Source organism: Lampris incognitus, chromosome 3 (assembly GCF_029633865.1).
Source record: "Lampris incognitus isolate fLamInc1 chromosome 3, fLamInc1.hap2, whole genome shotgun sequence".
Taxonomy (NCBI): Eukaryota; Metazoa; Chordata; class Actinopteri; order Lampriformes; family Lampridae; genus Lampris; species Lampris incognitus.
This window is the reverse complement of record NC_079213.1, coordinates 25548804-25575100: the sequence shown is the minus strand read 5'-3', so window position 1 is coordinate 25575100 and position 26297 is coordinate 25548804. Positions and strand designations below refer to the sequence as shown.

The 26297-nt window shown below is 46.2% G+C and overlaps 1 protein-coding gene across 9 annotated transcripts in view; it reads left to right on the top strand.

Moving 5' to 3' along the window:
• Window positions 1-26297, top strand: part of anks1b (ankyrin repeat and sterile alpha motif domain containing 1B) — a 351867-nt gene that overhangs the window by 282221 nt on the left and 43349 nt on the right. For all 9 annotated transcript variants that reach the window (XM_056275653.1, XM_056275649.1, XM_056275648.1 and 6 more), the window contains 2 exons: window positions 6675-6771; window positions 10787-10939. In XM_056275653.1, coding sequence (XP_056131628.1) covers window positions 6675-6771; window positions 10787-10939 — 250 coding nt within the window. The remainder of the gene's footprint in view (window positions 1-6674; window positions 6772-10786; window positions 10940-26297) is intronic.

Below are 26297 nucleotides of genomic sequence, written 5' to 3'. Positions count from 1 at the left end.
GCACTTTTATTTATTTTACTAACTCAGTTTTAAACTTGTTTGTGCTTTTATAAAACTTGCCTGTACTTTTATTTATTTATTTTTTGTGGAGGGGGGGGTTATTGATTTCATTGTTTTATTGTGTGAAGCACTTTGTGTTACATTTGTTTGTATGAAAAGTGCTATACAGATAAAATCTGATTGATTGATTGATAAAGCAGAGATGTCTTCCCCATTCAGTTTGCACCATTAATCTCTCCTCAACTCTATCTCCACAGTGTTAAAGTGTGATATTTATCCCAAGAGGCATCACTTCCTCTTGGAAATGGCAGACGAGAAAAAAAAAACCCATATACTGCAACTAGCAGAGGAGAGGGTAAGAGAATAGAGAGACATATAGGAAGACAGAGAGGGGCCTCTGTATTAGGGGTCATTTAGTCGCACATTTTTATCCCTCTGCAATCTACTTTGCTCAGACTTTGTGGGTCATTGCTCAGGTCGAGGTCTGTAGCGAGGCGACTCGCCGCCGCTGCTGGCTGCTCTGGACATCATTAGTCAGGCTGGGAGGTGATCCATGAAGCGTGTGCATGATACAGGCCCTGCCATAGGGTTTTATATAGCTTTGCATAGGAGTCGGAAGTGTGGAAGGTGTAGAGAATGGACTTAGTGCAGAGAGGAGGTGCTGAGGGATCTCATTTGTTCCTTCATTTGTTCTTTTAAAAGACAGGTAGGCCAGTGGACTACAGCACAGCAGGAGGGAAAGCAGTACAAGCAAATCCTGTAAGCCTCGGCTTTTCTGATAATTAGCCTATGGTAATTAAGTTGTGTGTGTTTGGGGAATCAGGGAATTTTTTATGTGAGTTTGTGTGTGTGTGTTTGTGTTTGTGTCAGTTTCAAATCAAATAAGTGTGTTGGTTATTAAGTGATTGCGCCATTCTGAGGGGATTGACGTTTGAATTACCTGACGCTGGCAGGTTTTTAGTCGGGGGGCTAGTTTCCCCTACCTTGAGCGGGGATGATGTGGCTAGAATGCAATTACACAGTCAAAACAGCTAAACGGGCCCGGCTGGCTAGTGTCAAACATCCTGAAAGTGATCCTTCGCCGCGTCTGAACACCTTTCCAGTTTATCGTGCAAGCCTCCACAGGAGACCCGCAGCAGTCAGAGATCCATGTTAGCTGCTATGGAGATGTGCTGCCAACGCTCCTGTTGCTAATCTTTACAACTGCAAGGAACACATGGTGTAATGGATGCGAAGCGCAACCTTTTTTACAGCTTCGCTGTAAACAGAATGATACCGGATTATTGTCTTAAGTATGTAATTGGAAGCAGGCCTGGTGTTGACTGCACATTTTCAAATGAGGTCTGTTCATCACTTATTGTTGTGCAGCATGTCCTGATTGTAAAGATATTATGAAATAGGTGCTTTCGTGCCACAAATTGTAAACCACCTGATATCTGAGCTGAAGAGGACAATCACATTTTCAAACCCACGTTCATTTGGCGGCATGGCAGCACTGTTAGTGCTGTCGCCTCAACACAAGAAGGTCCTGGGTTCGAACCTCGGGGTTGTCCGACCCTGGGAGTCATCCCAGGTCATCCTGCATGTGGAGTTTGCATGCTCCAGTTTCCCCCACCATCAAAAACAAAAAAAGCACATGCATGTTAGGGTTAATACTCCTGTCTGTGCCCTTGACCGAGGTGTGGCAAGACGAGCTGGACTTGGTCTGCGGGCGCTGCACGGCAGCTGCCCATTGCTGCTAGCTACACAGCTAGGATGGGTTAAATGCAGAGTGTAATTTTCCTACGGGGATCAATAAAGTAGCGCACAATAATAATAAAAACACAACATGCAGCTGCATGTATTACCTTGTTTGCAATATTGCTGCATAACATTTTTTCAATCAAAGAATGAAATACCACAAGTGACTGGATTTCAATATTCATTCATTCATTCATTCATTCATCTTCAGCTGCTTCTCCGGGGTCGGGTCGCAGTGGCAGCAAGCTAAGTAGGGCACTCCAGACGTCCCTCTCCCCAGCAACACCCTCCAGCTCCTCCAGGGGGGGGGATCCCAAGGCGTTCCCAGGTCAGACTGGACATGTAGTCCCTCCAGTGAGTTCTGAGTCTACCCTGGGGTCTTCCTCCCAGTTGGTCATGCCCTGAAAACCTCCAAAAGAAGGCGCCAAGGAGGCATGCTAATCAGATGCCCGAATTGCATTTCAATGTGTGCATGAAAAATTGCATTAATTTTACCAAGCCGTTACGTCTCATACTCAGCCGTGAAATCTTAATATTTCTTGAAATAAGTGAAATGTCCCGCGAGTAGGTCACTCTAAATTTTCCAGGAACAAGTGTCTATTACACGCAAGGAGGCAAATTACTTTGCTAATATCCATAAAAAGACCATTTCTTAAACAAGCTCATTTGCACTGGAGAAAACTAGAATTATCTCCCTTCACTGGCAAGTTTTTTTTTTTACTCTCCTCCTTTGAGAGTGATAAGATTATAAGACTCACAGCTTAATTGAATTATTTGTTAGGATGGTTATTTTTTTTGCAGTGCGCTGGAAGGAACTCCAGTAAGCTCTGATCTGATCAGCCTGGCCTGAGTTCCTCTCATCTCACATGAAACATGCACGGTCCCTAAACCTACCTGGTCAGGGGTTTCTTTCCCAAATGTTCTTCGGAGTAATGAGGTGAACGCTACTTCCCGAAGGAGCGTTTTCCCCTTGAACTCCTTCCCCCATTGAGGCCACAGCTGTGTGCGCCACAGACAGGCTACCCCAAGCGAGCAGGTGTAGAGGTAGAACTGAAATGGACTGAGGGAGGAACAGAGATGTCTTCCCTCCTTGTGCCACGTTTCCTGCATGTTCATCTGTCTTGTTGGTTTGACAGGCAGGTGATGCAGAGACTGACGGGTCTGAGTCCACCATCCCACACCAGTCTGAGTGTGTGTGTGTGTGTGTGTGTGTGTGTGTGTGTGTGTGTGTGTGTGTGTGTGTGTGTGTGTGTGTGTGTGTGTAACAAAGGGCACTTCGTTACTAGTGACTGACTGTTTTGGCCTTGTAAATATTGCATAACTTGGGTTTTGTATTAATTGCACTTTTAACAAAATGCCCTTCCACGATGGCCCTTTGGTTACGTTATTTGCCCTTTATTAGCAAGATTTGCACAAAATATTTCGCACATTGCACGTCTCCACATTTTGTATAAAATATTTATTGACTCTACTGAATATTTATTGGACATTTTAAACCGTGATTGATTGTGTTGTCTTCAGGCTGGCGCTGTAGTGGGTACTCGGCTCCGCCTGAAGGAGGGTGGAGTTAGATGAGGCTCCGACACTGCTGTGCTTATATTTGTTCATAACTGATCAACAACGGTTAAAATGAAGTTCGGTTGAGTTTTGGGCAGTAACATCTATGTGCTATAATGCCGTGGTGTAAAGTTTGTGCTGGTGCGCTAGATTAGCGAACATTGTGTAAGTTGTTTGCATAAACACTTACCTGTCCTCCGTCTGCTCCGGGATGTTCCGGCCTAAAGAGTCCCCCGGGCGTACGAACACCAAGACAAACGTTCTGGGAGGAACCAGGTGATAGGATAGGAAAGTTGGGGGGGGTTGGTAGTTTGGTGTACATGTATATTTATTGTAATTATGTTTTACGTGTTTATTTTGGGGTAAATAGCAGTAAATAGATATAAATATTATGTGTTAAATTATATTCTATATAGATGGACTATGGGCGGCACGGTGGCACAGTGGTTAGCACGGTCGCCTCACAGTAAAAAGGTCCTGGGTTTGAGCCCCAGGGTAGTCCAACCTAGGGGGTCGTCCCGGGTCATCCTCTGTGTGGAGTTTGCATGTTCTCCCCGTGTCTGCGTGGGTTTCCTCCCACAGTCCAAAGACATGTAGGTCAGGTGAATCTGCCGTACTAAATTGTCCCTAGGTGTGAAGGTGTGTGAGTGTGTCGACCCTGTGATGGCCTGGCGGCCTGTCCAGGGTGTCTCCCCACCTGTCGCCCAATGACTGCTGGGATAGGCTCCAGTATCCCCCTGACCCTGAGTGCAGGCTAAACGGTTTGGATAATAAATGGATGGATGGTCTACGGTAATGTGGCCATATGTTAAATATTTTGAGAACATCTGTTAATGGAAGCATCCAGTTTAGTATGACACAGTATAAAAGGCACCAGTTTCTATCTGTCTGGGTTGCTGGTTAGGTCTCACTGCCTGTATTGCTGCAATGCTTGTACTGCTGTAGTTGTTGTGTTTTGTTTTGGGTTTGTTTTTTTTTGGGTGAATAAACACCACATGGTTTTGTTAGTGCATCATCCAGCTGCTAAATGGTCATTCTAACAGTGTCTGTGTGTACGTGTGGGACAGCCTTGAGGCTGTTTTCATAGCAAAGTCCTCCTCCTCTCCATCATTCTCCTGTCCCCCTCTCTCTCTCGCTCTGATTTTTTTTATTTTCTAACTCTCAGTTGATTTTTTTTCCGCAGCCCCTCTCGTCTCCCAAGTCCTATCACTGAACTGCATTTCAGTTAATGCTTCTCCCCATATGCCGCTATCTGCATGTGCTCCTCCTCGCTGCCAGTATCTCCAGTAAGGAGATATTCCAGTATCTCCTTCACACCATCGATGAGAGAACGGTTGTCAGACATGCACACAATACACTGAAAAACCCTTCACACGTGAATTATAACCTTCAGGTAGATGTTACAGAACCAGCAGATGTAAAAAGAGGGGGGGAGGGGGAAAGCTTTAAGCTTTCTTTCCTCCAAGCGTCTTTAACACAACTCAGAAGACAACCAGCTTATGCAGTGTCTCATAAGTAGCACTGTTGTATCTATGCATTATGAATTATGCTTTCATGCCTCATTTTTATAATGTTTGTATTTTTATTTCATCTAACGAGGCATGTGCAATATTTGCCTAGCTTTTTTATTGTGTTGTATGCAGTTTATTATTGTGTCGTTGACGCACCACTGTACTGTTTTGTTGGTTATGTATTGTGTTTAAGGTGATTGCAGCTGCGTGTAGCGTTATTGCCAAGCCAGATTTCCCCTCAGGGACAATAAAGTATATCTAATCTACTCATCTTCATAGACTTTAGCTCTGTCTCTCTCTATTCTCCCTCTCTAGCTCTCTATTCTCCCTCCTTCACTCTCTAGCTCTCTCTGTTCTCTCTCACTCCTCTCTTTGCTCTCTCACTCTCTCCTCTCCGTCTCACTCTCTCACTCCTGTCTCTTCTTTCTCTAGCGCTCTGGATTCTCTCTATTCTCACCCTCTAGCTCTCTATTCTCTCACTCCTCTCTTTTCTCTCTCCTCTCTCTCACCCTCTCTAGCTCTATTTTCATTCTCTCACTCCTCTCTCTCACTCTCTCGCTCTCTATTCTCTCTCTTTCGCTAGCTCTCTATTCTCACTCTCTCCTCTATCTCACTCTCTATTCTCTCTCACTCCATTCTTTGCTCTCTCACTCTCTCCTCTCTGTCTCATTCTCTCTAGCTCTACTCTCTCTGTCCTCTGTCTCTTCTTTCTCTAGCGCTCTGTATTCTCTCTATTCTCCCCCTCTAGCTCTCTATTCTCTCACTCCTCTCTTTTCTCTCTCCTCTCTAGCTCTATTTTCACTCTCACTCCTCTCACTCTCTCTCGCTCTCTATTCTCTCTCTTTCTCTAGCTCTCTATTCTCACTCTCTCCTCTATCTCACTCTCTCTATTCTCACACTCTCTCTTAATCTAGCTCTCTCTATTCTCACTGTCTTCTCTCGCTCTCTCTCTCTGTCTGTCTGTCTGGAGGAAGGATGACTGATTGGTCTCTAAAGGTCTCCCATCAGACTAATTAAAGGTGAAACTCTGGATGAGGCCCGTAGAGGCTTGGTGCAGGCGTGCGTGTTAGCATGCACTACCCTGCCCGTGGATCTGAAATGAGAAAATCAAGCTTCACACTACGCCGCATTCAGTTCATGACAGTTTTTGCAACTTTCTGTCTCGTTCCCATCTTTGCTATCGATTTTGATATAACTCTCGCCTTTTGATATGCTTCTCTTCATCATTTTCTAAACATGCTGGGCCTACATTGCTGTTCTGTGTTGTATCTGGTAAGGAATCTGACAGCAAATACCAGTGAAGTGCTCTGTGAATACCACTGAAATGTTCCCTGTATTACTTTGTATTAAGGAGTATTCACTGCTGTCTTCCATAGTCAGAAAGGGCCAAAAAAACAACTTTTTTTTCTGCCGTCTAATCGGTGAAGTAAAATACAGCACTGAAGCCATTTATCTAGCAAGGATGGGAAAGGTGTCTGTGACTACATATTTGTTTTTTCAGGAGATCAACATATGTTGCTCTATTGCAGGACTTTCTCTATCCATCACTGAAAAACAACACAAATATTTAGCATGCATATGAAAATATTACATGATGCCATGTCTACAAAGTCAGTCCTAAGCTAGATGTACAGGGCTGACAGGAGATCTATATCTATCTATCTATCTATCTATCTATCTATCTATCTATCTATCTATCTATCTATCTATCTATCTATCTGTCTGTCTGTCTGTCTGTCTGTCTGTCTGTCTGTCTGTCTGTATTTTTTCTATCTTCAGGTGTTTGGAGTGAATCGCCACTTTTGTGTTGTATTGTTTGGGAGGAGGAATGCTAAATGCTAACGGTTGTCCTTTTTGTTCTCAGGGAAGCAACGTTGTGGAGGACCAGGACCTGCTGGAGATCGGGATCCTCAACTCAGCCCACAGACAGCGCCTCTTGCAGGCCATTCGCCTGCTGCCCAGGGTGAGGAGCACTGCTAATGAAACTCTAGGAAGCTGCAGGCAGATATTTTCATGACAGTGAAGCGATACCAAAGTTGAGCTGTTTAAAGTTGTCATTACCCCTGGGAGTCCGGGTGGCGTGGCGGTCTATTCCGTTGCCTACCAACACGGGGCTCACCGGATCGAATCCCCGTGTTACCTCCGGCTTGATCGGGCATCTTACAGACACAGTTGGCCATGTCTGTGGGTGGGAAGCCGGATGTGGGTATGTGTCCTGCTCGCTGCACTGGCACCTCCTCTGGTCGGCTGGGGTGCCTGTTCGGGGGCTGGGGGAATAGCGTGCTCCTCCCACGCGCTATGTCCCCCAGGTGAAACTCCTCACTGTCAGGTGAAAAGAAGTGGCTGGCGACGCCACATGAATCGGAGGAGGCATGTGGTAGTCTGCAGCCCTCCCCAGATCGGCAGAGGGGGTGGAGCAGCGACTGGGACAGCTTGGAAAAGTAGGGTAATTGGCCGGATACAACTGGGGAGAATAGGGGGGGGGGAATAAAAAAAAACAACCAAAAAGTTGTCATTACCCCTATGTGGGGTTGGTTCAGATTAATGAAGAATACGCGAATAGTGCACAATCTAAAAAACCACATTAGCCTCTCACATGCTACTAAAAATAAATTCATTTAGGGGAAATACAAGGTGATCGTAATCTGAAAACATTATCTTTTCATATCAGTAAACTGCTTGATTACCAGTTGGAAACAGTAGTGTATCCATCTCTGTCTTCATATTAATTACTTTAATGATGACATGTCTGGTAGACGTACTCAGATAAGCCATATAGTAATCTGAATGGGGCAGGCTCAGAAGGACGACCAACTCCTAAGGTTGATCTATATATAATCCACTTGTTTAGTTGAACGGTGGCATCTCTTTGGCCGTTCAGAAGAAAGAGTGATGATATACATACACAGCATCCTGTTGTGGTGCATAGAGCCAAGCCCTGAAACTGTTTTTCCATCTTTTGGGCTTTCTCCGTCACAAGTTCCTCCAAGCGCTGGCAGATTCATGCTCCAGTGCCAAGTATTTGATTAAAGTAAGGGTCTTATTCAGAAGACGACCTAAGAAATGAGCCCTATTTGTGTGTTAAACTGAATATAGGAATACCCAAATGTCTAAAAAGATGTCATTTTTTTGGTACTATTCACATCAGGAGCTTCCAAGCTATGGTTTGAGACCTGAAATGAGGTACAAAGCAGTTTTTGCGGGTGTCCTCATCCAAATCTGTGTCCTGTTGAAAAAGTTTAATAATATCTGAGATAATACAGAATCCACCGTGCATCATAGCAAATGTCTTTTTCTGTGGCTGAAATGCAAAGTTGACTGGTAGAGTTGTAATTCTCTTTTGCACCAAAATGGCCCCTGCAGCAGGTCTCTGACACAGAGCGCAGACCCTGCAACCGAGAAGCAAATTATGCACCAAAGCCCATTTTCCTCTTTTTTTCTCTTTGCCCCCCTACTTTCAGTCTACTCGTTGTATGAACAATAATACTTGTCAGTTTTCAGGAGAAAATGGTCCTTACAACGCCGTGTCTCAAAAGTAGGTATTTAAAGCGTTTTCCACTACTTGCTATTCAAGCCCCGTCACATCTCCCCTCGTCACTGGAGACAACAAGCTTGTTGAGTTTAGAAATCGATTTCATTCTCATGAATCTCCCGCTTTCCTGTGTTTCTGTGTGATATTGTCTGCCGGTAGAGGATCTGGTCTCTCCATGTGCTTTACGGAGTAGTTTAAGAAGGACTCAGACGGGTGGGGTTCAGGGCAAGGTGATGCGATAACACGAGACGAGAAGCTATACAAAGTGAAACCGATCAAGAGACCCTGTCTGCCCCTTAATAACACTTCCTCCATGCCTTACCAGGTCTCCACAAAATGCATGCATGTGCAAATACACACACACAGACACACAACCACACACAAGCCCCCAAAATAACACGACTCATAAACAGACACCCAAAACATGAAGAGAGGTCAGGGATGGAAACGGACCAAGCTGCAGCGAAAATGAGATGTATGAAAAAGAATGACCTCTGTTGTACTACGAGAAAAGGCTGAAATAAAATAAAAGACTGACCGATGACACAGAGAGGATATGCCAAAAAAAAGGTTGATAAGGTCATTAGAGTAGCATAGCGGCCTTTTCCATTGCCTATCAACACGGGGCTCGCCGGTTTGAATCCCCGTCTTACATCCGGCTTGGTCAGGCATCCCTACAGACACAATTGGCCGTGTCTGCGGGTGGGAAGCAGGATGTGGGTATGTGTCCTGGTCGCTGCACTAGCGCCTCCTCTGATTGGTCGGGGCGCCTGTTCGGGGGGGAGGGGGAACTGGGGGGAATAGCGTGATCCTCCCACATGCTACGTCCCCCTGGCAAAACTCCTCACTGTCAGGTTAAAAGAAGCGGCTGGCGACTCCACATGTATCGGAGGAGGCATGTGGTAGTCTGCAGCCCTCCCCGGACCGGCAGAAGGGGTAGATCAGCGACCGGGACGGCTCGGAAGAGTGGGGTTATTGGCTGGATACAATTGGGGAGAAAAGGGGGGAGGGGAATAAAAAAAAAAAGGTTAATGACAAATTCATCTTTGATAGACTAGAAAGAGCAGGTATGTGAAAGAGGTTAATACTTAAGGTGTTATAGTGTTTGTGTGTGTGTGTGTGAGAGAGAGGTAGAGAGAGACAGAGGGAGGGAAAGATGGAAGATGACAGAGGGAAAGAGCAGAGGGAAGAGCTGAGCCTGGAGATAAACAGGTTTCACAGAGAAAGACACACACAGAAGCTTTGATCTCAGTCAGCGCTTCCTCTTCTCATCCCCGCTGAACTTTTCAAAGCGCTGTGAGAAGACTCTCAACTCTCAACTCTCATCCCCCGTCTCCCCTTTCCTTTCCATCCCTGCAAACGGCGCCGCGCTAACACTCTCGTGCAAAAACACACAACATGGGACGTGGGTCGGGATACATGTCACACCCCGTCTGAAGCACAATGAACCCTGTGAAGCAGTGTTGACTGTTCAGTAAAAGCGAATGAATTATGGACTCAGAGCACCAGCATCTGCACACATTTACACACACACACATACACACACACACACACACACAAATGCAACTGCCCCCTGCTGTGGGCCTCCTTTTCCAAAAGTTGGGTTTGTGTTTACATGTTGATAGCACAAATGTGCAATGTGCATCTCTTTTTTTTTTCTTTTTTTTTTTTGGATCCCCCCCCCCTTTTTTTTTTCCTCCCCAGTTGTATCCGGCCAATTACCCCACTCTTCCGAGCCATCCCAGTCGCTGCTCCACCCCCTCTGCCGATCCGGGGAGGGCTGCAGACTACCACATGCCTCCTCCGATACATGTGTAGTCGCCAGCCGCTTGTTTTCACCTGACAGTGAGGAGTTTCGCTGGGGGGACATAGCGCGTGGGAGGATCACGCTATTTCCCCCCAGCCCCCGAACAGGCGCCCCGACTGACCAGAGAAGGCGCTAGTGCAGCGACCAGGACACATACCCACATCTGGCTTCCCACCCGCAGACATGGCCAGTTGTGTCTGTAGGGACGCCCTACCAAGCTGGAGGTAACTTGGGGATTCGAACCGGCGAGCCCCATGTTCGTAGGCAACAGAATAGACTGCTACAACACCCGGATGCCCCCAATGTGCATCTTTTTAAACCAGCATGTGGCGAAAGTGGTTCTTTGACATTAAGAAGTCAGGTTGTTACAACACAATATCGATACCTTCCTCATGTATACATACCTTCCTCCTCTCACTCTGCTGAACTGGCCAGAGAGATGCTGCTCAACTCTACTGTCAAACTCCACAGAGGTTTGTAAAGGGACAGGGAAATTAGCCGGTTACTGAATGCCTTTTCGGGATGTTTTTTAATATGCTGCATCCCAAGGTGTGCTGTGATGAAGGTCACCAGCAACTAAACAACATTCTCTCTTTCTATTACCCCAACTCCCAACCCCCCCCCCCAACCTGTTCATAGGTGCGGCCCGTCGGTTATGACGGCAATAACCCTACGTCGGTGGCAGAGTGGTTGGAGTCCCTGGAGCTGGGTGACTACACCAAGTCTTTCCTCATCAATGGGTACACCTCCATGGAGCTGGTCAAGAAGATCTGGGAGATAGAGCTCATCAACGTAAGTCAGAGGCATCTCGCCGCTTCCTGCTTCCTGTTCGCTGCTTGCAGGAAAAAGGCAACATAGCAACTACCAGTCAGAACAGTTCATGAATGTGGAGGGCAGTTTGCAGCTCATGACAAGAGAAATATTGCACCAGCCACGCAACAGTGATGTAACTGCAAGTTCTTGGGCAAAATATGCAACGGCAGAGGCCTTTTCTGCTTTTTACTAGAAACAAAGGTAGATGTGAAAACTCTCTGTTGTCGGGGGCGAAAAAACTCCAGGCAGTGTCACACTGAATACAGTTCCCATCGGGTGGTCCTTGCAATGTGGTGCGGTTGCAGGGGGAGGTTTTGTCCACAGTGCATGATCACATGGGGATGAAAATAGCTGTGATGACACTGTCAACTTCCTCTTTTGTTCGGTTTCCTCTCCTCCCCTTTTGATGCGCCCCCCCCTCTCCTCTTTGTACTTATAGAAAATGTAGATTTGAGCTGCAGAATCAACAAGGGAGAGAGCGAGCCATTTCTACATCCATTCTGTGAGGGAGTTGTGTCATTCTTGTCGATACCTGTAATTGTGGACGGTAACAGTTTTGGGTATTTGAGCTCTTGCATGACCAAAGCTTGTCCAGGCTATCGGGTTTCTAGGTTGGTTAAATGAAATCCAGACCTGAGATGCTTTGTGTTGTGGCCTCAGCTCCTGCTGGAGTGATTGATTTCCTTTGATGCTCCCAGTGTAAACAAATCATGGTAGATTGCAGAGGGCGCCTGCTACCTTGGAGAGAGAGAGAGAGAGAGAGAGAGAGAGAGAGAGAGAGAGAGAGAGAGAGAGAGAGAGAGAGAGAGAGAGAGAGAGAGAGAGAGAGAGAGAGAGAGAGAGAGAGAGAGAGAGAGAGAGAGAGAGAGAGAGAGAGAGAGAGAGAGAGAGAGAGAGAGAGAGAGAGAGAGAGAGAGAGAGAGAGAGAGAGAGAGAGAGAGAGAGAGAGAGAGAGAGAGGCTGTTTTTCCTTACCAGTGGAGGATAAAGTGATAAAGTGGTGAGTGATCAGCTGGAGGAGGTGGAGAGAGAGTTATATAAGAGTGTGGGATGCAAGATGTTTGACAGCACAGGGGATACCACCCACTCACGGTGTGTGTGTGTGTGTGTGCGTGCGTGCGTGCGTGCGCACGCATTTACTGATTTACTGTACAGTATCCAGCTGTCTAGCACAAAACCCTCAGCCAGCTATCAGCTAGGATATCACTAATATGGTCTGAAATGTAGGTTCACGGAACACATCCAGAGATTGCGCAACCACGAGGTGCTGAAGTGTAACTGATGAAGTTAACATCTGTTAAATTCTTTGGCATCTTCTTTTTGGGGCTCTTGGTATATACATATACTACATAGATGTAATGTGTGCTTTTTTGGTAAATGGTTAAAGGCACTGTGTTATACTATATTCTCCTTCAAGAAGCGTGTATGAGTAGGGGCTGCTGAATGGTGCTGATTGGGACCAAGTAACGTACACCACCACCACCAGGGGGCCTGGCTGAATCTCTCTCTTATTTGACTTGACTCGCACTTGCATTACTCAGGGAACAGCTGCAGTGAACAGTTTCCTCTGAGGGTGTTAAAAAATGGCGTGTCGGCAAATGTGCCGTGTACCTTTCTGTCTGAATTTGTTTGTCTTCCTCGGTTTTATTTGCTGTTATTCAAATTGCTGAACGATAGAGGTCAAGATTCGAGTAGAATTACCAAACGGCAACCACCGTGGCTGATATTTGAAGCCAATGCGGAAGTGCCTTAAGATGCAGCTCCTTTACATGCTGGCTCCAAAAAGACTGCAGTTGTGTGACAGTCGGTGTGAAAAACCCAACTTTTCTCTAGAAATACAGTCTGGAATGTTCCCCAAAGTGTTGGGGTCTCAACCGCTACCGTCACTTTTGTGTGTGTTTTGGTGGAGATTTTGAAAACCGTTGTTCCATTAAGAGAATATAAAGGCTTAAGTGTAAGGTTAGGTGCATGGTCATCTTGATTGACAGGTCTATCTTTAGAATGATTGACAGGTTTCTCATGTGTCTGGCGCAAGTCCCACCTCGCCTCCCTCCACCCCAATGCCCAAATTCACATGTTCTGGCTCTAAAATGTGACAATGTGGCGTCGAGTGTAAAAACAAAACTCGTGGCTTCAAAAGAGGCTCTTCAGAAACCTGCGAATGACGTCACAGACGCTGCTTCTACGTTTTCATACAGTCCTGTGAGAACTACAGTAGTCCATGGGCCAGACGATATTTCGGTACACTCAAGGTGGCAAAACTTACTTATAATTTTTGAAAGGATCCATGTCTGTAGATGATATTTTGGTATGATAACCATTCCTGAGTGGCAGCTGTATCACAGTTATCAGCTCATGAAGTTAACCACCCGCTAAACTAAATTGCATTTTAGACGCTGGTGCATATCCTGGTTTAGCCTCATGGTCAGGACATTTTTCAATGTTCTATAATATTGTCTTTGGTATCATTTTAAAGGGGACCTTCTTAGCTTTCATTCAAGCCCTGTTGTGGATATTTCTCACAAATATAGAGGTCACTTGAGCTCTTCAACCCGTCAATAACACACATCTTTCTGCAATTTTCGCCTAAACTATATACTTTCTTTTAGCCCTGTGGCATCTAGGAATATCAGGGACACAAAACACAAAAACTGGAATACTCACAGGACTGTAAAGATTCAGGAAATGTATAATATACCCATACTATTTCATTGTGTGAGGTGATTGTGAGCCTTAAATGAGAACTAGACCAAAGCCAGTTAGGTCACAAACTGGTCTCTATACATTTGTTTAAATACACAATCAAAATACATGATAAAAAGGAATACCATAGTGAGGTAATGAACTATTTTAATATTTTAAACAACATTGACATTTACATATACTTAGTCAATGATACATGTAATCCCATATCATTAGTGGGTATATGTAATGGTAATGGGTAGGGTAATGGGTATATGTGAATATGGTTACATTATTGTTATCAAGCTCTGGGTAACCAAGTCCAGAATCAACATCCTGTGCATCAATAGACTACTACCACAGTAATACCATCAGAATCATCACACTGTCATTCATCAAACTGCTCGTTTCTCTCATCATCTTACTCCCCAAGTTCAAAGTCCAGTTCTGGACCATCCTGCTGTTTTTGGTTACTGCAGGTCTGTAACCTGCACATGTCTGTGCATGGAAGTCCATTTGACAGGCACATGCAGCTTGGCATTTTGCATGAATGCACACACTTGCATGTTAGCATTTCCAAGACCACATCTGGTGCAGGTGGGGAGCGCATCCAGTAAATGGCCAGCTTGCCTTCATCGTCTGTCCATCCATACTCAGTAGGGCTTGGCACCACAGGGTTAGCCTGCAGACAGCACTTCCATATTGCTGCCTTATAGTTGGCTCGTTGAACATGCATAAAGAGACAGTCTCTACATGGTGGCAGCTGGCTGGACTCAACCTCTCCCCTTTTGGTGCAGAAGAGCTGGTAACGCAGTTTGTTCACCTCAGCAGTGCTGCTATTAGCAACATACATCCGACAGGTGAACTGCTCAATTTTCTGGAACAGCTCATCACTCACATTCCATGTCTGTCCCAGTTGACTAAAAGTCTCTTGGCAGGAAGTGTGCTTTCTCACTATCTTCAGGGCATTCAGCTTCCCTCGACCAGCGAATGCACTGACAGTGTCGCAGCCTGTGAAGGCATGTAAGCCAATTAGGCTGTCACAGATGCTGTCTCCAAGTGAACTTGCCAGTTTGGTGATGTCGACAAACCGTGTGCAGTTCTGAGTCCCACACTTCTGGTAGATGGGACAGGTGATGTCCTTCTGGAAGCCAAGACAAAGCACCATGACATCAGTGTCCTCAGCTGTGATGATAACTGACTTTGAGCCCGCATTTGCTGCATGCAATGCATGCAGGAGCAGACGGGTGTCAGCTTCTTCATGTGTGGAGTGCAGTTCTGCTGCTTCCTCACACCCATCTTCTGTCAACTTGTAGCAGGTTTCCTCACAGGTCATGTACAACACCTTGCCATGCAGCATAGCTCTGTATCGTGGGAGTTTCCACTCTTCCACCAGAAACTTGATGAGACTGGTCTTGTTGGAGGAACTGAACAGAAATTTTCTCCACTGCTGGACGTGGTGTCCCCCTGCAAGATTCTTGTACTGGAGAGTGATGTCTCCACCCCGGTTCAGTCGTTCAGCATCTTTGATCGAAGTCTGGTGATAGACATCAAAAACAACATCAATCCTCCCACTCTGTGCTCCCTCATGGAGGACCTGGGTCAAGGCTGACTCTGCCACCTGTGCAAAGGTTTTGTTGTTGCCATTCATTTTTTGGACCAGGCTCATCCCATCAATGATGGAAGTAGACGGGATTGGGATGTCTTCTGCAGGAGATACATTCTTTTCAAGCTCTCTGGCAAGTGCAGCCTTGTTTGTTTTTCGTAAGGACCCATCAGCATTTGCCAGTGCCCATGGTAGTGGGCCCAATGGGTAGGCAAGGACATCCTTCAGATTCACCTTCCTGCTTTCAGCCACCAGGATCATGTGACTGAAAAGGTTTCTATCTGCCTTCAGAACCACATCCTGTGCTTTCTTTCCATGAGCTTGTTTTGTGCTGACATTGGAAAATGTTTTCAGACTTTGCTTGGTCATCTTGTCGTGGAATTTCACAGGTGGTGGGTCTGCATCTAACCTTGTTTGCTGGAATGCTTGGTAGGCCTCTTCTCCTTTCTCAAGAGCTCTCAAGAGATCTATGGTCACATCAGGTGGAGCCATGTTGCCAGTGGAGAGGCTAACCAAATCAATCTCATCAGGGGACATAGGATTGAGCCAGTTATTCTCCATAAGGTCCATGACAGACTGGACATCTGCTTCATCTCTCTTGATCCTTGGACTCTGTAGATCTGGATGAGACCATTTGCACCTGCCTTGACCTGTCAGGTCTCTCAGCTGTCTGAGGTACATGCTTCTATACTCAGCTGTGAGATAATATTTGGTCACAGCTCCTGGCTTCAAGCTGAATCCCTTTGTCCCTCCAGCTGTTTGGGTGTCTTTGTTCACCGTTTCTTCTATAGCTTGGTCAACAGGGATTCGGCCAAAGGGATTGGTGGAGCCCAGTTGGACTGAGAAGCCTCCTTCCATGAATTCTGTGTACACATCTGGGTGTGTGATGGGCAGCTCAGACATCTGGGCGTAGTAGTAGGGGAGGTAGCGTGCATAATTCATCCTGTCATAAGCAAAGCACCATGGGATCATTGCTCGAATGCTAGCCAAGTGTAGCATCCAGTCTCCCTCTCTGGATGCTCGGATGAGCCCCAACAAGATTTCAACCATGTCCAAATAGGACATCCATAAGTTCGAGAGGCTGCCGTTTCCACCTCTAAGGAACTCACGGTAGACTTCAAATAGATCCATGATGCGTGTACAAGAGCTGTTCTCGAGGACCTCCTTCAAAGCATGTTGTGAGACTTCTTTCCCAAGGCTGTCAATGGTCTTCAGTGTCTCATTCAGGTGAACCATGTCATTCCTGTGAGTTTCTTCCAACCAGGACAGGAAACCATTCAAGGTCAGTCGCATGAGAGCCTCATACAGGAGCTTGTGTAGTCGCACTGCCCTGTTGTACTTGCGGCCATCCATAACACCAGCAATTGAGCCTTCTGCAATCATGCCAGACTCAATGCAGAGGTCTTTGAGTCCAGCATCTTGGAAACGCTTTCCCATTATTGCCAGCAGTGTGCAGATGGTGTGGAATACCCCAAGCCTAACGATGATATCATGGAACTTGTGATGGTGTTTCCATGTGATCTCGACAGCCTTCGCATACAGGGCTTGGTCAAAGACACAGACAATCTTCCTCAGGCCTAAGCACTGCATGATGCTCAGTGACTGGTTAAGCACCTCGTTGACAGTAGACATTTGTGTCGCTGGAGCATTGATGGTAGGCAGATAGCCTATATTGTCGGGGATGACCGTCATCTCTCCTCGAGTCAGGATGTTGAAGCCTGTCCAGCTGCTGACTGACTGTTCTTCTTGTTGTGACATGCGTGCTAGGACCCAAAGAAGGTTTTTGTCTCTGGCAAGCTTAGTATTGGCTGCAGTATCGGCATCTGACTTTTTGCTTTGTGGTGGCCCTACCCGTTGTCCAGCATTGTAAGTTGGTAACATTGGTGGGGGTCCATCAATGCTTCTCTTCTTTGTTTTGGGAACAGTGGGCATGGGTTGGACAGGAAGTGGGTTGACTGGCTTTGCTTGCACAGCAATCCCATTGACTCTGTGAGATGTTCCCTCACCACTGACAGTTTCTTCAAGATGGTCGATATTGTCCCAGGCTAAAGTTGTGAATATGCCAGGATGGATCTTAGCTGGAAGGGCAATGCCACTCCCTGATGATGAGAGTTTCTGGAGACACAGGGCAGTGTTGATCTCTTCCATCTGTGAATAGGACACACTGTGACCAAGTCGGTTGAGGATGTTTATCAACTCTACATTTCCTGTCAACGATTTGACACTGAATGGCAGAACAATGTGCTTGGAAGGCTTGGTATTTCCACATGTCACTGCATATACTATGTCATGGCCAAATGACTGCAGAAGGCACTGCACTCTCTGGGATGCATGATCAGGATCATTTGAGCCTGTGAGTAGAGAGTACAGGAAGATAATGAGCGACTCTGGAATGGTAGGACATTCTGCTTCTGGTTTGACTTCAGGCGGCCAGGTTTGAGGAACATCTTGACTTTTAATGTCTGCTCTCAATTTGATGGCTGCTTTGGCTATAACATCTTGTGCACTGACACTTTTCAGGGTCTGCAGCTCCCTTTTGAGAGACTGATTTTCTTTGGCAAGTTCCCTCATGGACAAGTTATCGGGATAAAGGAGGAATTTTCCTTTCTCATCAGGGAATATCTGCAAGGCTCCAGCAAACTCACTCTCCAGGTTTCGCCTTATGTGCTTCTTGGTTGATTCCTTGACTTGGGCAATGCCTTGGGAGTTCATTGAAGCTACCAGTCTAGAAGAGAGATCAGTCATTGTCATCGCTTGAGGATCGCCAAAAAGCTCCATCCTGATGAAGAGGAACAGCTCATTGTATGCCTTATTCACAGCAGCTTCATACTGGGCTGCAGCATCATCATCTTCATTGCTGGCAACCTCTCCTTTGGAAACCTCTTCTTTGGTGTAAAGTCTATAGCATGACCTGTGGTAGTGCCCTTCAGCTGCTACAAGGTCTCTACTCAAAATGGCAAGGATTCTGCTGTCCCTTTTCTTTGTGGCTGCACTCCTGATCTTTGCATCAGCTCGCAGTTCTCGACACTGCACCAGTACTTCTCTCGTATTCTGTCTCTTGGAATATTTGCTGTTTTTCTGACAAAATATGCACTCTGCATCATAAGTCCTAGATGTACTTGGAGCATGTCGAGCTACTCTCTTAGATTGTTTCTCTTCAGCAGAGAGACAACTTTTCTTTTCTTTGCAAGGAGGCCATCAAGAATTTGCTTCATAGTGAAGATACTGCGACACTTTCTGTGGTAGTAGATTGCTGGAATCTGTCCCTCAGGAATGTCTTTTGCCAGTTTCAAAACTGGTGCATGATTTGGTATCTGAGCTGCCCTGAGCAGAGTTCTCCATGAGTCGACACTTTGTAGTGAAACCAGCTTATCTGTATCATCAGAACAGTGGATAATGCACTCCACCCGTGGGCCCTTTGGTATTGGGTAAAAACTTGCTTGTTCACCAGTGGCCATATTCAGTCAGTTTTCACCTGCCACATACAAACAAATACATGTAACTTAGGTGTATGAACACTACTAAAACAAAGTTTACTTTGCTTCACCAGCGTCATATTACCATTATTTATCTTACATAGCCACAAATAGATACATTACCTAGTTGCTATGCAACAGCTGTATTTTGTCCACATGAGGCCGCTAAAATCAAACACAAGATGAAAGTTCCTCGTAGCCACTTTAACTAATCATATTAACATATACATTAAAAGAACATGCTAACATTATGGGAAATTAGCTTACAATCTTCTCCAGAGTGAGACAAGAAGATAGATACTCAGTTCCTCTATATGTGTTTAGTAGAAAGCTATCTGGCTGCACGTTAGCCTAGCTTAGCACAATGAATGGAAGTACACAGTACTGGTTATCCTTGGTTGTTGGCCAACTAAGAACTGTCCCAGAGTTTAAGCTAGGCTAATCAGTACCAGGGGTGTTGAAATGCTATATTTGTAAAAATCTGGGCAAATACACAATCGTGAGAGGCACAGAAAACAGGTTTCCTGAAAGAAAAATGAAAATAGCTGCTCATTTGGAAAGGTTATCATGTATTATTTTACTTCTGTTAGTGTACCAAATAAAATTGCACCAGTGAAGTTGTGTCACCTTGGGTGATATCGATATCTGGTCTGACCCATGGACTAACTGGCTTTGGTCTAGTTAGTTTCTTAGTAATAATGCCCTTCTAATTTAAGGTTCACAATCACCTCACACAATGAAATAGTATGGGTATATTATACATTTCCTGAATCTTTACAGTCCTGTGAGTATTTCCAGTTTTTGTGTTTTGTGTCCCTGATATTCCTAGATGCCACAAGGGCTAAAAGAAAGTATATAGTTTAGGCGAACATTGCAGAAAGATGTGTGTTATTGACGGGTTGAAGAGCTCAAGTGACCTCTATATTTGTGAGAAATATCCACAACAGGGCTTGAATGAAAGCTTAGAAGGTCCCCTTTAAAATGATACCAAAGACAATATTATAGAACATTGAAAAATGTCCTGACCATGAGGCTAAACCAGGATATGCACCAGCGTCTAAAATGCAATTTATTTTAGGGGGTGGTTAACTTCATGAGCTGATAACTGTGATACAGCTGCCACTCAGGAATGGTTATCATACCAAAATATCATCTACAGACATGGATCCTTTCAAAAATTATAAGTAAGTTTGCCACCTTGAGTGTACCGAAATAGGAAATTTTGGGCTCTGGCCCATGGACTTACAGACAGAGCCTCTTGAAAAGCAGAGACATGCCTGTAATGAGCAGTGCAGCCACAAGAGGGTGCATAAGCAACGGATTTGAGTTGTCTGCTTTTTTAAACGAGTGACTGCGTCTGTATCTGTGGTTGTGTGCAAAAGAGAGAGAGGGAAAGTGTGTGTGTGTGTGTGTGTGTGTGTGTGTGTGTGTGTGTGTGTGTGTGTGTGTGTGTGTGTGAGATCTGTGCTACATCTTTGATTGTTAGTATGCATATGAGGTGTGTTATGTGTGTTTGGGCATGGGGGCAAGAATTGTGTGACGTATTCAAGGACTCCGTGCTTACGCTTGAATGTGACATGTGTTACATGTTGCTGTGTGTGCTGTGTGTGTGTGCGTGCGTGCGTGCGTGCGTGCACGCACGCGCGCCTGTGTGTCATTTTAATCAGGTGCATATGTGCAGGCCTGCTGTTGCAGGATTAGGGGAGCGTTTGCAAACACCTTTTAATCTTCCTTGTCCATACACACCCAAACACACACTCACAAACGCACACACTCACTCACATGAACGCATGTGCATGGATGCCACACACACAACCGATGCAGCTCGATAGTACCTTGTATGTCTGTAGTTGAGTCCCAGGGCAGTCAATGCTAATGCCATCAGAGCAGATTGAATGACCCCTTTTGTCCCAGTCACACCCGGCCCGGCTCTGCTGTTACTGTTGGGTCTGTATCAGAGACAGAAGTTCAGGAACCCAGCCAACAACGTCGGGTGAGATTTAGTGAGAGGGTTAGTGGTGAGTTATTCACTGCCCCACCTCTTTCCCCATTCTAAAGATGTATTCATTAATGGCGGTGAGAGTAACAGCCTCCATGTTAGAGAGCTGCAGTTTTCAAATCTTTTTCTTTGGAGAACTGTGTTTCTAGGGCGGCCCGGTGGTGCAGTGGTTAGTGCGGTCACCTCGCAGCAAGAAGGTCCTGGGTTAGAACCCCGGGGTTGTGGCAACGTTGGAGGTCGTCCCGGGTCGTCTTCTGTGTGGAGTTTGCGTATTCTTTCCGTGTCTGCATGGGTTTCCTCCGGGTGGCTCCGGTTTCCTCCCACAGTCCAAAGACATGTAGGTCAGGTGAATCGATCGTACTAAATTGTCCCTAGGTTTGAATGTGTGTGTGTGTGGGCCCTGTGATGGTCTGGCGACCTGTCTAGGGTGTCTCCCCGCCTGCCGCCCAATGACTGCTGGGATAGGCTCCAGCATCCCGCGACCCGACTTCAGATAAGCGGCTTGGATATGGATGGAACCGTGTTACTTACTGGAATTTAACCCTGAACCTCTGGTAACTGATAGGCAAGTCCAGGTACTTTAAGACTGCTTACATTTTATATATAGGTCGAAACGTGTCAGCGCTGTCTCTTGATAAATGTGGCAACAAGATCAGATCTTCCCCCAAACTACCTTTGGGGTCCAAACCCAATTTCCAAAAAGGGCTTTTGTCTTCAGAACCTTGTGCATGATGCAAGGTTTGCACCTCCACTTTGAAAATCTCCACAAAGCATCACATCCTGTGGTCCATCTGCAGTATCTGATACCATTTGATTTAAATGCATGACCAAGTATGAGTGGATGTAGAAATTATAAAACTCTCTCTTTACTGTGTGGCTGTTTGCAGGAACTTAAAGAACCACTGCTTTCTATCTGAGCAGGACATCAAACTTGGTCTGACTTTATTCAGCACAGATAATTTTATTCATTTATGAGCAGCTAAGCTAATCATTAATAGATTATGGTAACTCAGTACAAGGAGAAAAAGTCATGTTTGGTCTCTTTTAGCCCTTTCTTTGGAAAAAAAATATTTTCCTGTAGTGTTGTCATTCAAGGACTCTTAAGTTACTCATCAGTGTATTTTGGATGGAGGGCGTCAGTTCAGACAGAAGAGACTTTAATTCTCGTACAGCCGACACACTGAACTCGCACCACACATGCATGCAGGGAGTGGTGCTGAAGAAATGCTTCCTCTGCATTTTCCCATCCTCGCTGTCCTTCCTCCTGGGGCGGCCCTTTTTCTTCAGCGCCCAAGGACCAATTCCAGGTGGACATCCATGTCATGGTCAGGGACAAGGCAGGAGAGCCTTCTGCATGTTTTTATTGGGGTTCTTGTTGATGCTGGAGGAAACCCATGTGAGCACAGGGAGAACGTTCAAACTCCACACACAAAGTCCTCTAGTCAGGAGATGGCCCACCTGAGCACGGGGAGAACCTGCAGAGTACACGCAGACAGCCACTCCGACGGAGGACATCCTTACTCCCACAGTCCCAACCCCACCCCAGGCAGGAGTCCAACCCAGGACCTTCTTTCTGTGAGGCAGCAGTGCAAGTAGTGCACCACCAAGCTGCATGAGTTTATGTTTGTGACCATGTTTTTTTATTTCAGGTGGTGGATATCTGACTCGGTGGCGCAGGGGGGTTAGCGCGATCGCCTCACAGCAAGAAGGTCCTGGGTTCGAACCCTGGGGTTGTCCACCCTTGGGGGTTCATCCTAGGTCATCCTCTGTGTGGAGTTTGCATGTTCTCCGCGTGTCTGCATGTGTTTCCTCTGGTTTCCTCCCATAGTCCAAAGACATGTTTGGTCAGGTGAATCGGCCATACTAAATTGTCCCTAGGTGTGTATGTGTGTGTCGGCCCTGTGATGGCCTGGTAGCCTGTCCAGGGTGTCTCCCCACCTGCCGCCCAATGACTGCTGGAATAGGCTCCAGCATCCCGTAACCCTAAGTGAGATAAGCGGCTTGGATAATGGATGGATGGATCTGACCTGGATGAAACAACTTGATTTGGTTTTGGTTCAATCAGCTGCAGGAACATAACAATCCACTGGGTGGTGGCTGTCATCTCATTTTGACCAGGGTATCAGCAAAGTTGCACATTCCTCTCATTTTAGGCAAGTCTTGTGAGAGACCAGAACAAAGCAATCAGAGAAGGCTTTTCACTGGAAAAACATCATTACAACTGTGAAGTGCAGAGAGCTTTCTGTCCTCAAGGAACATTCCCTTTAATTTTCTCTAAACGAGTCGACCCGCTTTTACAGAAAAACCAAGTGTCATGTCACGTGCATGTAAGAGAGAGAGAGAGATTTTCTAGTTCACTATAGCATTTGCTGAAAGAGAAATGAATTTGACTGATGCTCAGGTGAGAAAATACACATTGTCTCCAGGGCCATCTGTCAAAGCTTCCATGTACCTCACACTAGTTTTGTTGGATCCATGTCATCACTCTCTCTCTCTCTCTCTCTCCTCTCTCTCTCTCTCTCGCTCGCTTGCTCTCTCTCTCACTCGCTGTAGCTGTCGCTTGCTCTCTCTTGCTCTCACTCTTTCTCACTCTCTCTCTCTCACACACTATCTCTCTCTCTCACTCACTCTCTCATACACTATCTCTCTCTCTATCCAAAGGAGTTGAATCAAGTGCAACTGGACTTTGTATAAATATGCACTTGATTCAATTCCTTTGGATAACCATGACCTGGATGAATGAGAACATTCATATATCATATCTCTCTCTCTCTCTCTCTCTCATCTCTCTCTCACACACAGTAGAGACCATCGATCTTGCGACACCAGCTCTTTCTGGGCGTCATCTCCATATGAGTCATTTACATGGAGTTCATATGTTGGATTTATGTTGCGTTGATCACTGCTTCAACGCTTGTTCTCTGCATGTGAGGGCGTGCTAGTTTAGGTTGCTTTGTGTCTGTTTCTATCTGTGTGTGTGTTTGTGAGAGAGAGAGAGAGAGAGAGAGAGAGAGTGAGAGAGAGGAGAGAGTGAGAGAGAGAGAGAGAGAGAGAGAGAGGTAGAGAGGAGAGAGAGAGAGATCGAGAGAGAGAGAGATTCACTAACAGGCCTGACTTGTCTCTGCATTCCCCGCTCTCATTACAGCGTGCCATCTCAAGCAAGATATCTGTACACGCTCACACACTTATTTTAGAGTGCACGCTGAGCGTGTGTGTGGGCGTGAGTGTGTGTGTGAGCGTGTTTGTTAGCGTGTGGGTGTGCAGTTTCACCACTGTGTGAGTGGTCAGAAATGAAGGACAGTGATGATAGTTTATCCTTTTTTTTTTTAACAAACTGTTCTCCGTTGCCATGACGGCTACCAGTTACCATAGAGACAAGAAATATGTGCACTTAATATAAAAGTTGAAATGAGTGTGTGTGTGTGTGTGTTTGTTTGTGTGTGTGTGTGTGCGCGCGCGTGTGTATATACACAGGCTGGCTATATGTAGTTATGTGTTAACTTTAACCATGTTGACCAGTATACTGTCAGTCATATTTCTGGTTGTACCGTATGTGTGTGTGTTAGTGTTGCCCGTATGTGTGTGTGTTAGTCTTGCACCGTATGTGTGTATTAGTGTGATGGGTTTCGTGTTTCTGTGTAATCACCTTCTCTGTCACCTCTCCAAATGGGCAGATTGTCTCACATCACACTGCCAGATGGTTCCTGCCTTAGATAGCTGCTGCAGGTTTAACTGATATATGACACGCAACGCACACACACACACACACACACACATATTACATATATTTAGAGACTGCAGGGAAAAATACAGCAAATTTCACATCATGGTGTGTTTGCCCCAGCGTACTTCATTATGTAAGTTTGTGTGTACGTCAGATTGTGGCGTGTGTACGTGTGTGTGTGTGTAAGTACACAAATTCGCACACATTCGCGCTGGACGTGTTCATGCGGAATTTTGTGTTGCGCGACGAAGTGTTTGAATGTGAAGACATGTCCACAAACATATGAAAAGACCGGGAGTTTTTGTTGGTTGCCGCGTGGGCGGATTCGCCTCAGGACTGCAGCGTACTTCAGAACCCCGTCACACCGCTCCGCTCTCCCGCGCCTTATTTGGGTTTCTTTGTGGGATCTGCCCCCCGTCGTGTCACCGGCCGAGCTAGCGGTAGCTAGCGATATAATGAGAGGACGTGCGTGACCCCCCTGAAAAGAGACCCCAAAAACCTTCTTTCCTCCCCGATTGTATCCAGCCAATTACCCCATTCTTGTTGTCCTGGTCGCTGCTCCCACCCCCCTCTGCCGATCCGGGGAGGGCTGCAGACTACCACATGCCTCCTCCCATACATGTGGAGTCACCAGCCACTTCTTTTCACCTGACAGTGAGGAGTTTCGCCAGGGGGACATAGCGCATGGGAGGGTCACACTATTCCCCCCAGTTTCCCCCCTCCCCCCTGAACAGGCGCCCCAAACCGACCAGAAGAGGCGCTAGTGCAGTGACCAGGACACATACCCACATCCGGCTTCCCACCCACAGAGACACGGCCAACTGTGTCTGTAGGATGCCCGACCAAGCCGGAAATAACACGGGAACTCGAACCGACGATCCCCATGTTGGTAGGCAACGGAATAGACCACTGTGCTACCCGCAAGCCCGACCCCGAACCTCTTTGACCTCCTGGCCATTCCTCTTGCACCCGCATATTTCAACTCAAGTCTATCAGTAGCAGTTTTGGTAGATTTGATACTGTAGTTTCAACACACACCCATACCTGACGGATATGTCTCCCCCTACTGGCCAGAAGTTCCTACAGCCTTCACACTGAGAAGGAAATTAACGATAAATTGGGGTGAATTTAGTAGTTTAAATGCGCCCACATTTTTCCTGAAGCCAGGCGGTAACGACATGGACCGCGTTACATTTTCCACTCACATTTCTCTTATTTAGTCATACTTTTGTTGTTTATTTCTTTTCCAGTTTATCTTTAGCCCAAACTCTGGTCACCCTTTAACTGTATTCCCCCCCGGAGCACATGGGTAAAACCTGGCAATGACAGGAATAGCTGAATGACGTCAAGCAAGGCAGCTTGGATTTCATATGTACGACACCAGCTTGTCCCGCGCGGATGTTAACATGCACTCTCTCACTCGCACACACCCGTGCCGAGCCGCTCCATGTTAACATGCACATATGTGTTCCTTTACATGAATAAGAAATGACTGTAAAGTGCAAAACCGAGTTCCTGGGGTACCCAGTTAACAAGAGGATCGAACAAAGCGTTAAAATTAGATTGCCCGCTCCCCGGTTCTCTGGGTCTGCTTGATGTTCTGAGCGTTACGGCTGCGGTTCACCCCGCATTTGTGCACATTACGCAAGCCTGTTCATTGACAATAGCGCGCTGCAACGTTTGAGAAAAAGCGGAGGGATTATGAGTCAGGCCGCAGTCCCTGCGAGCATCAGCGGCATTGCAAAAGAGTTTGATCTGCGAGGACCATTAGTCAGGGCTGAGCTGTTTCCCGTCAGCTCTGCCGAGACTCGCCGGCGACCGCACAACAGCATGATCGCATCAGAAGTGGCA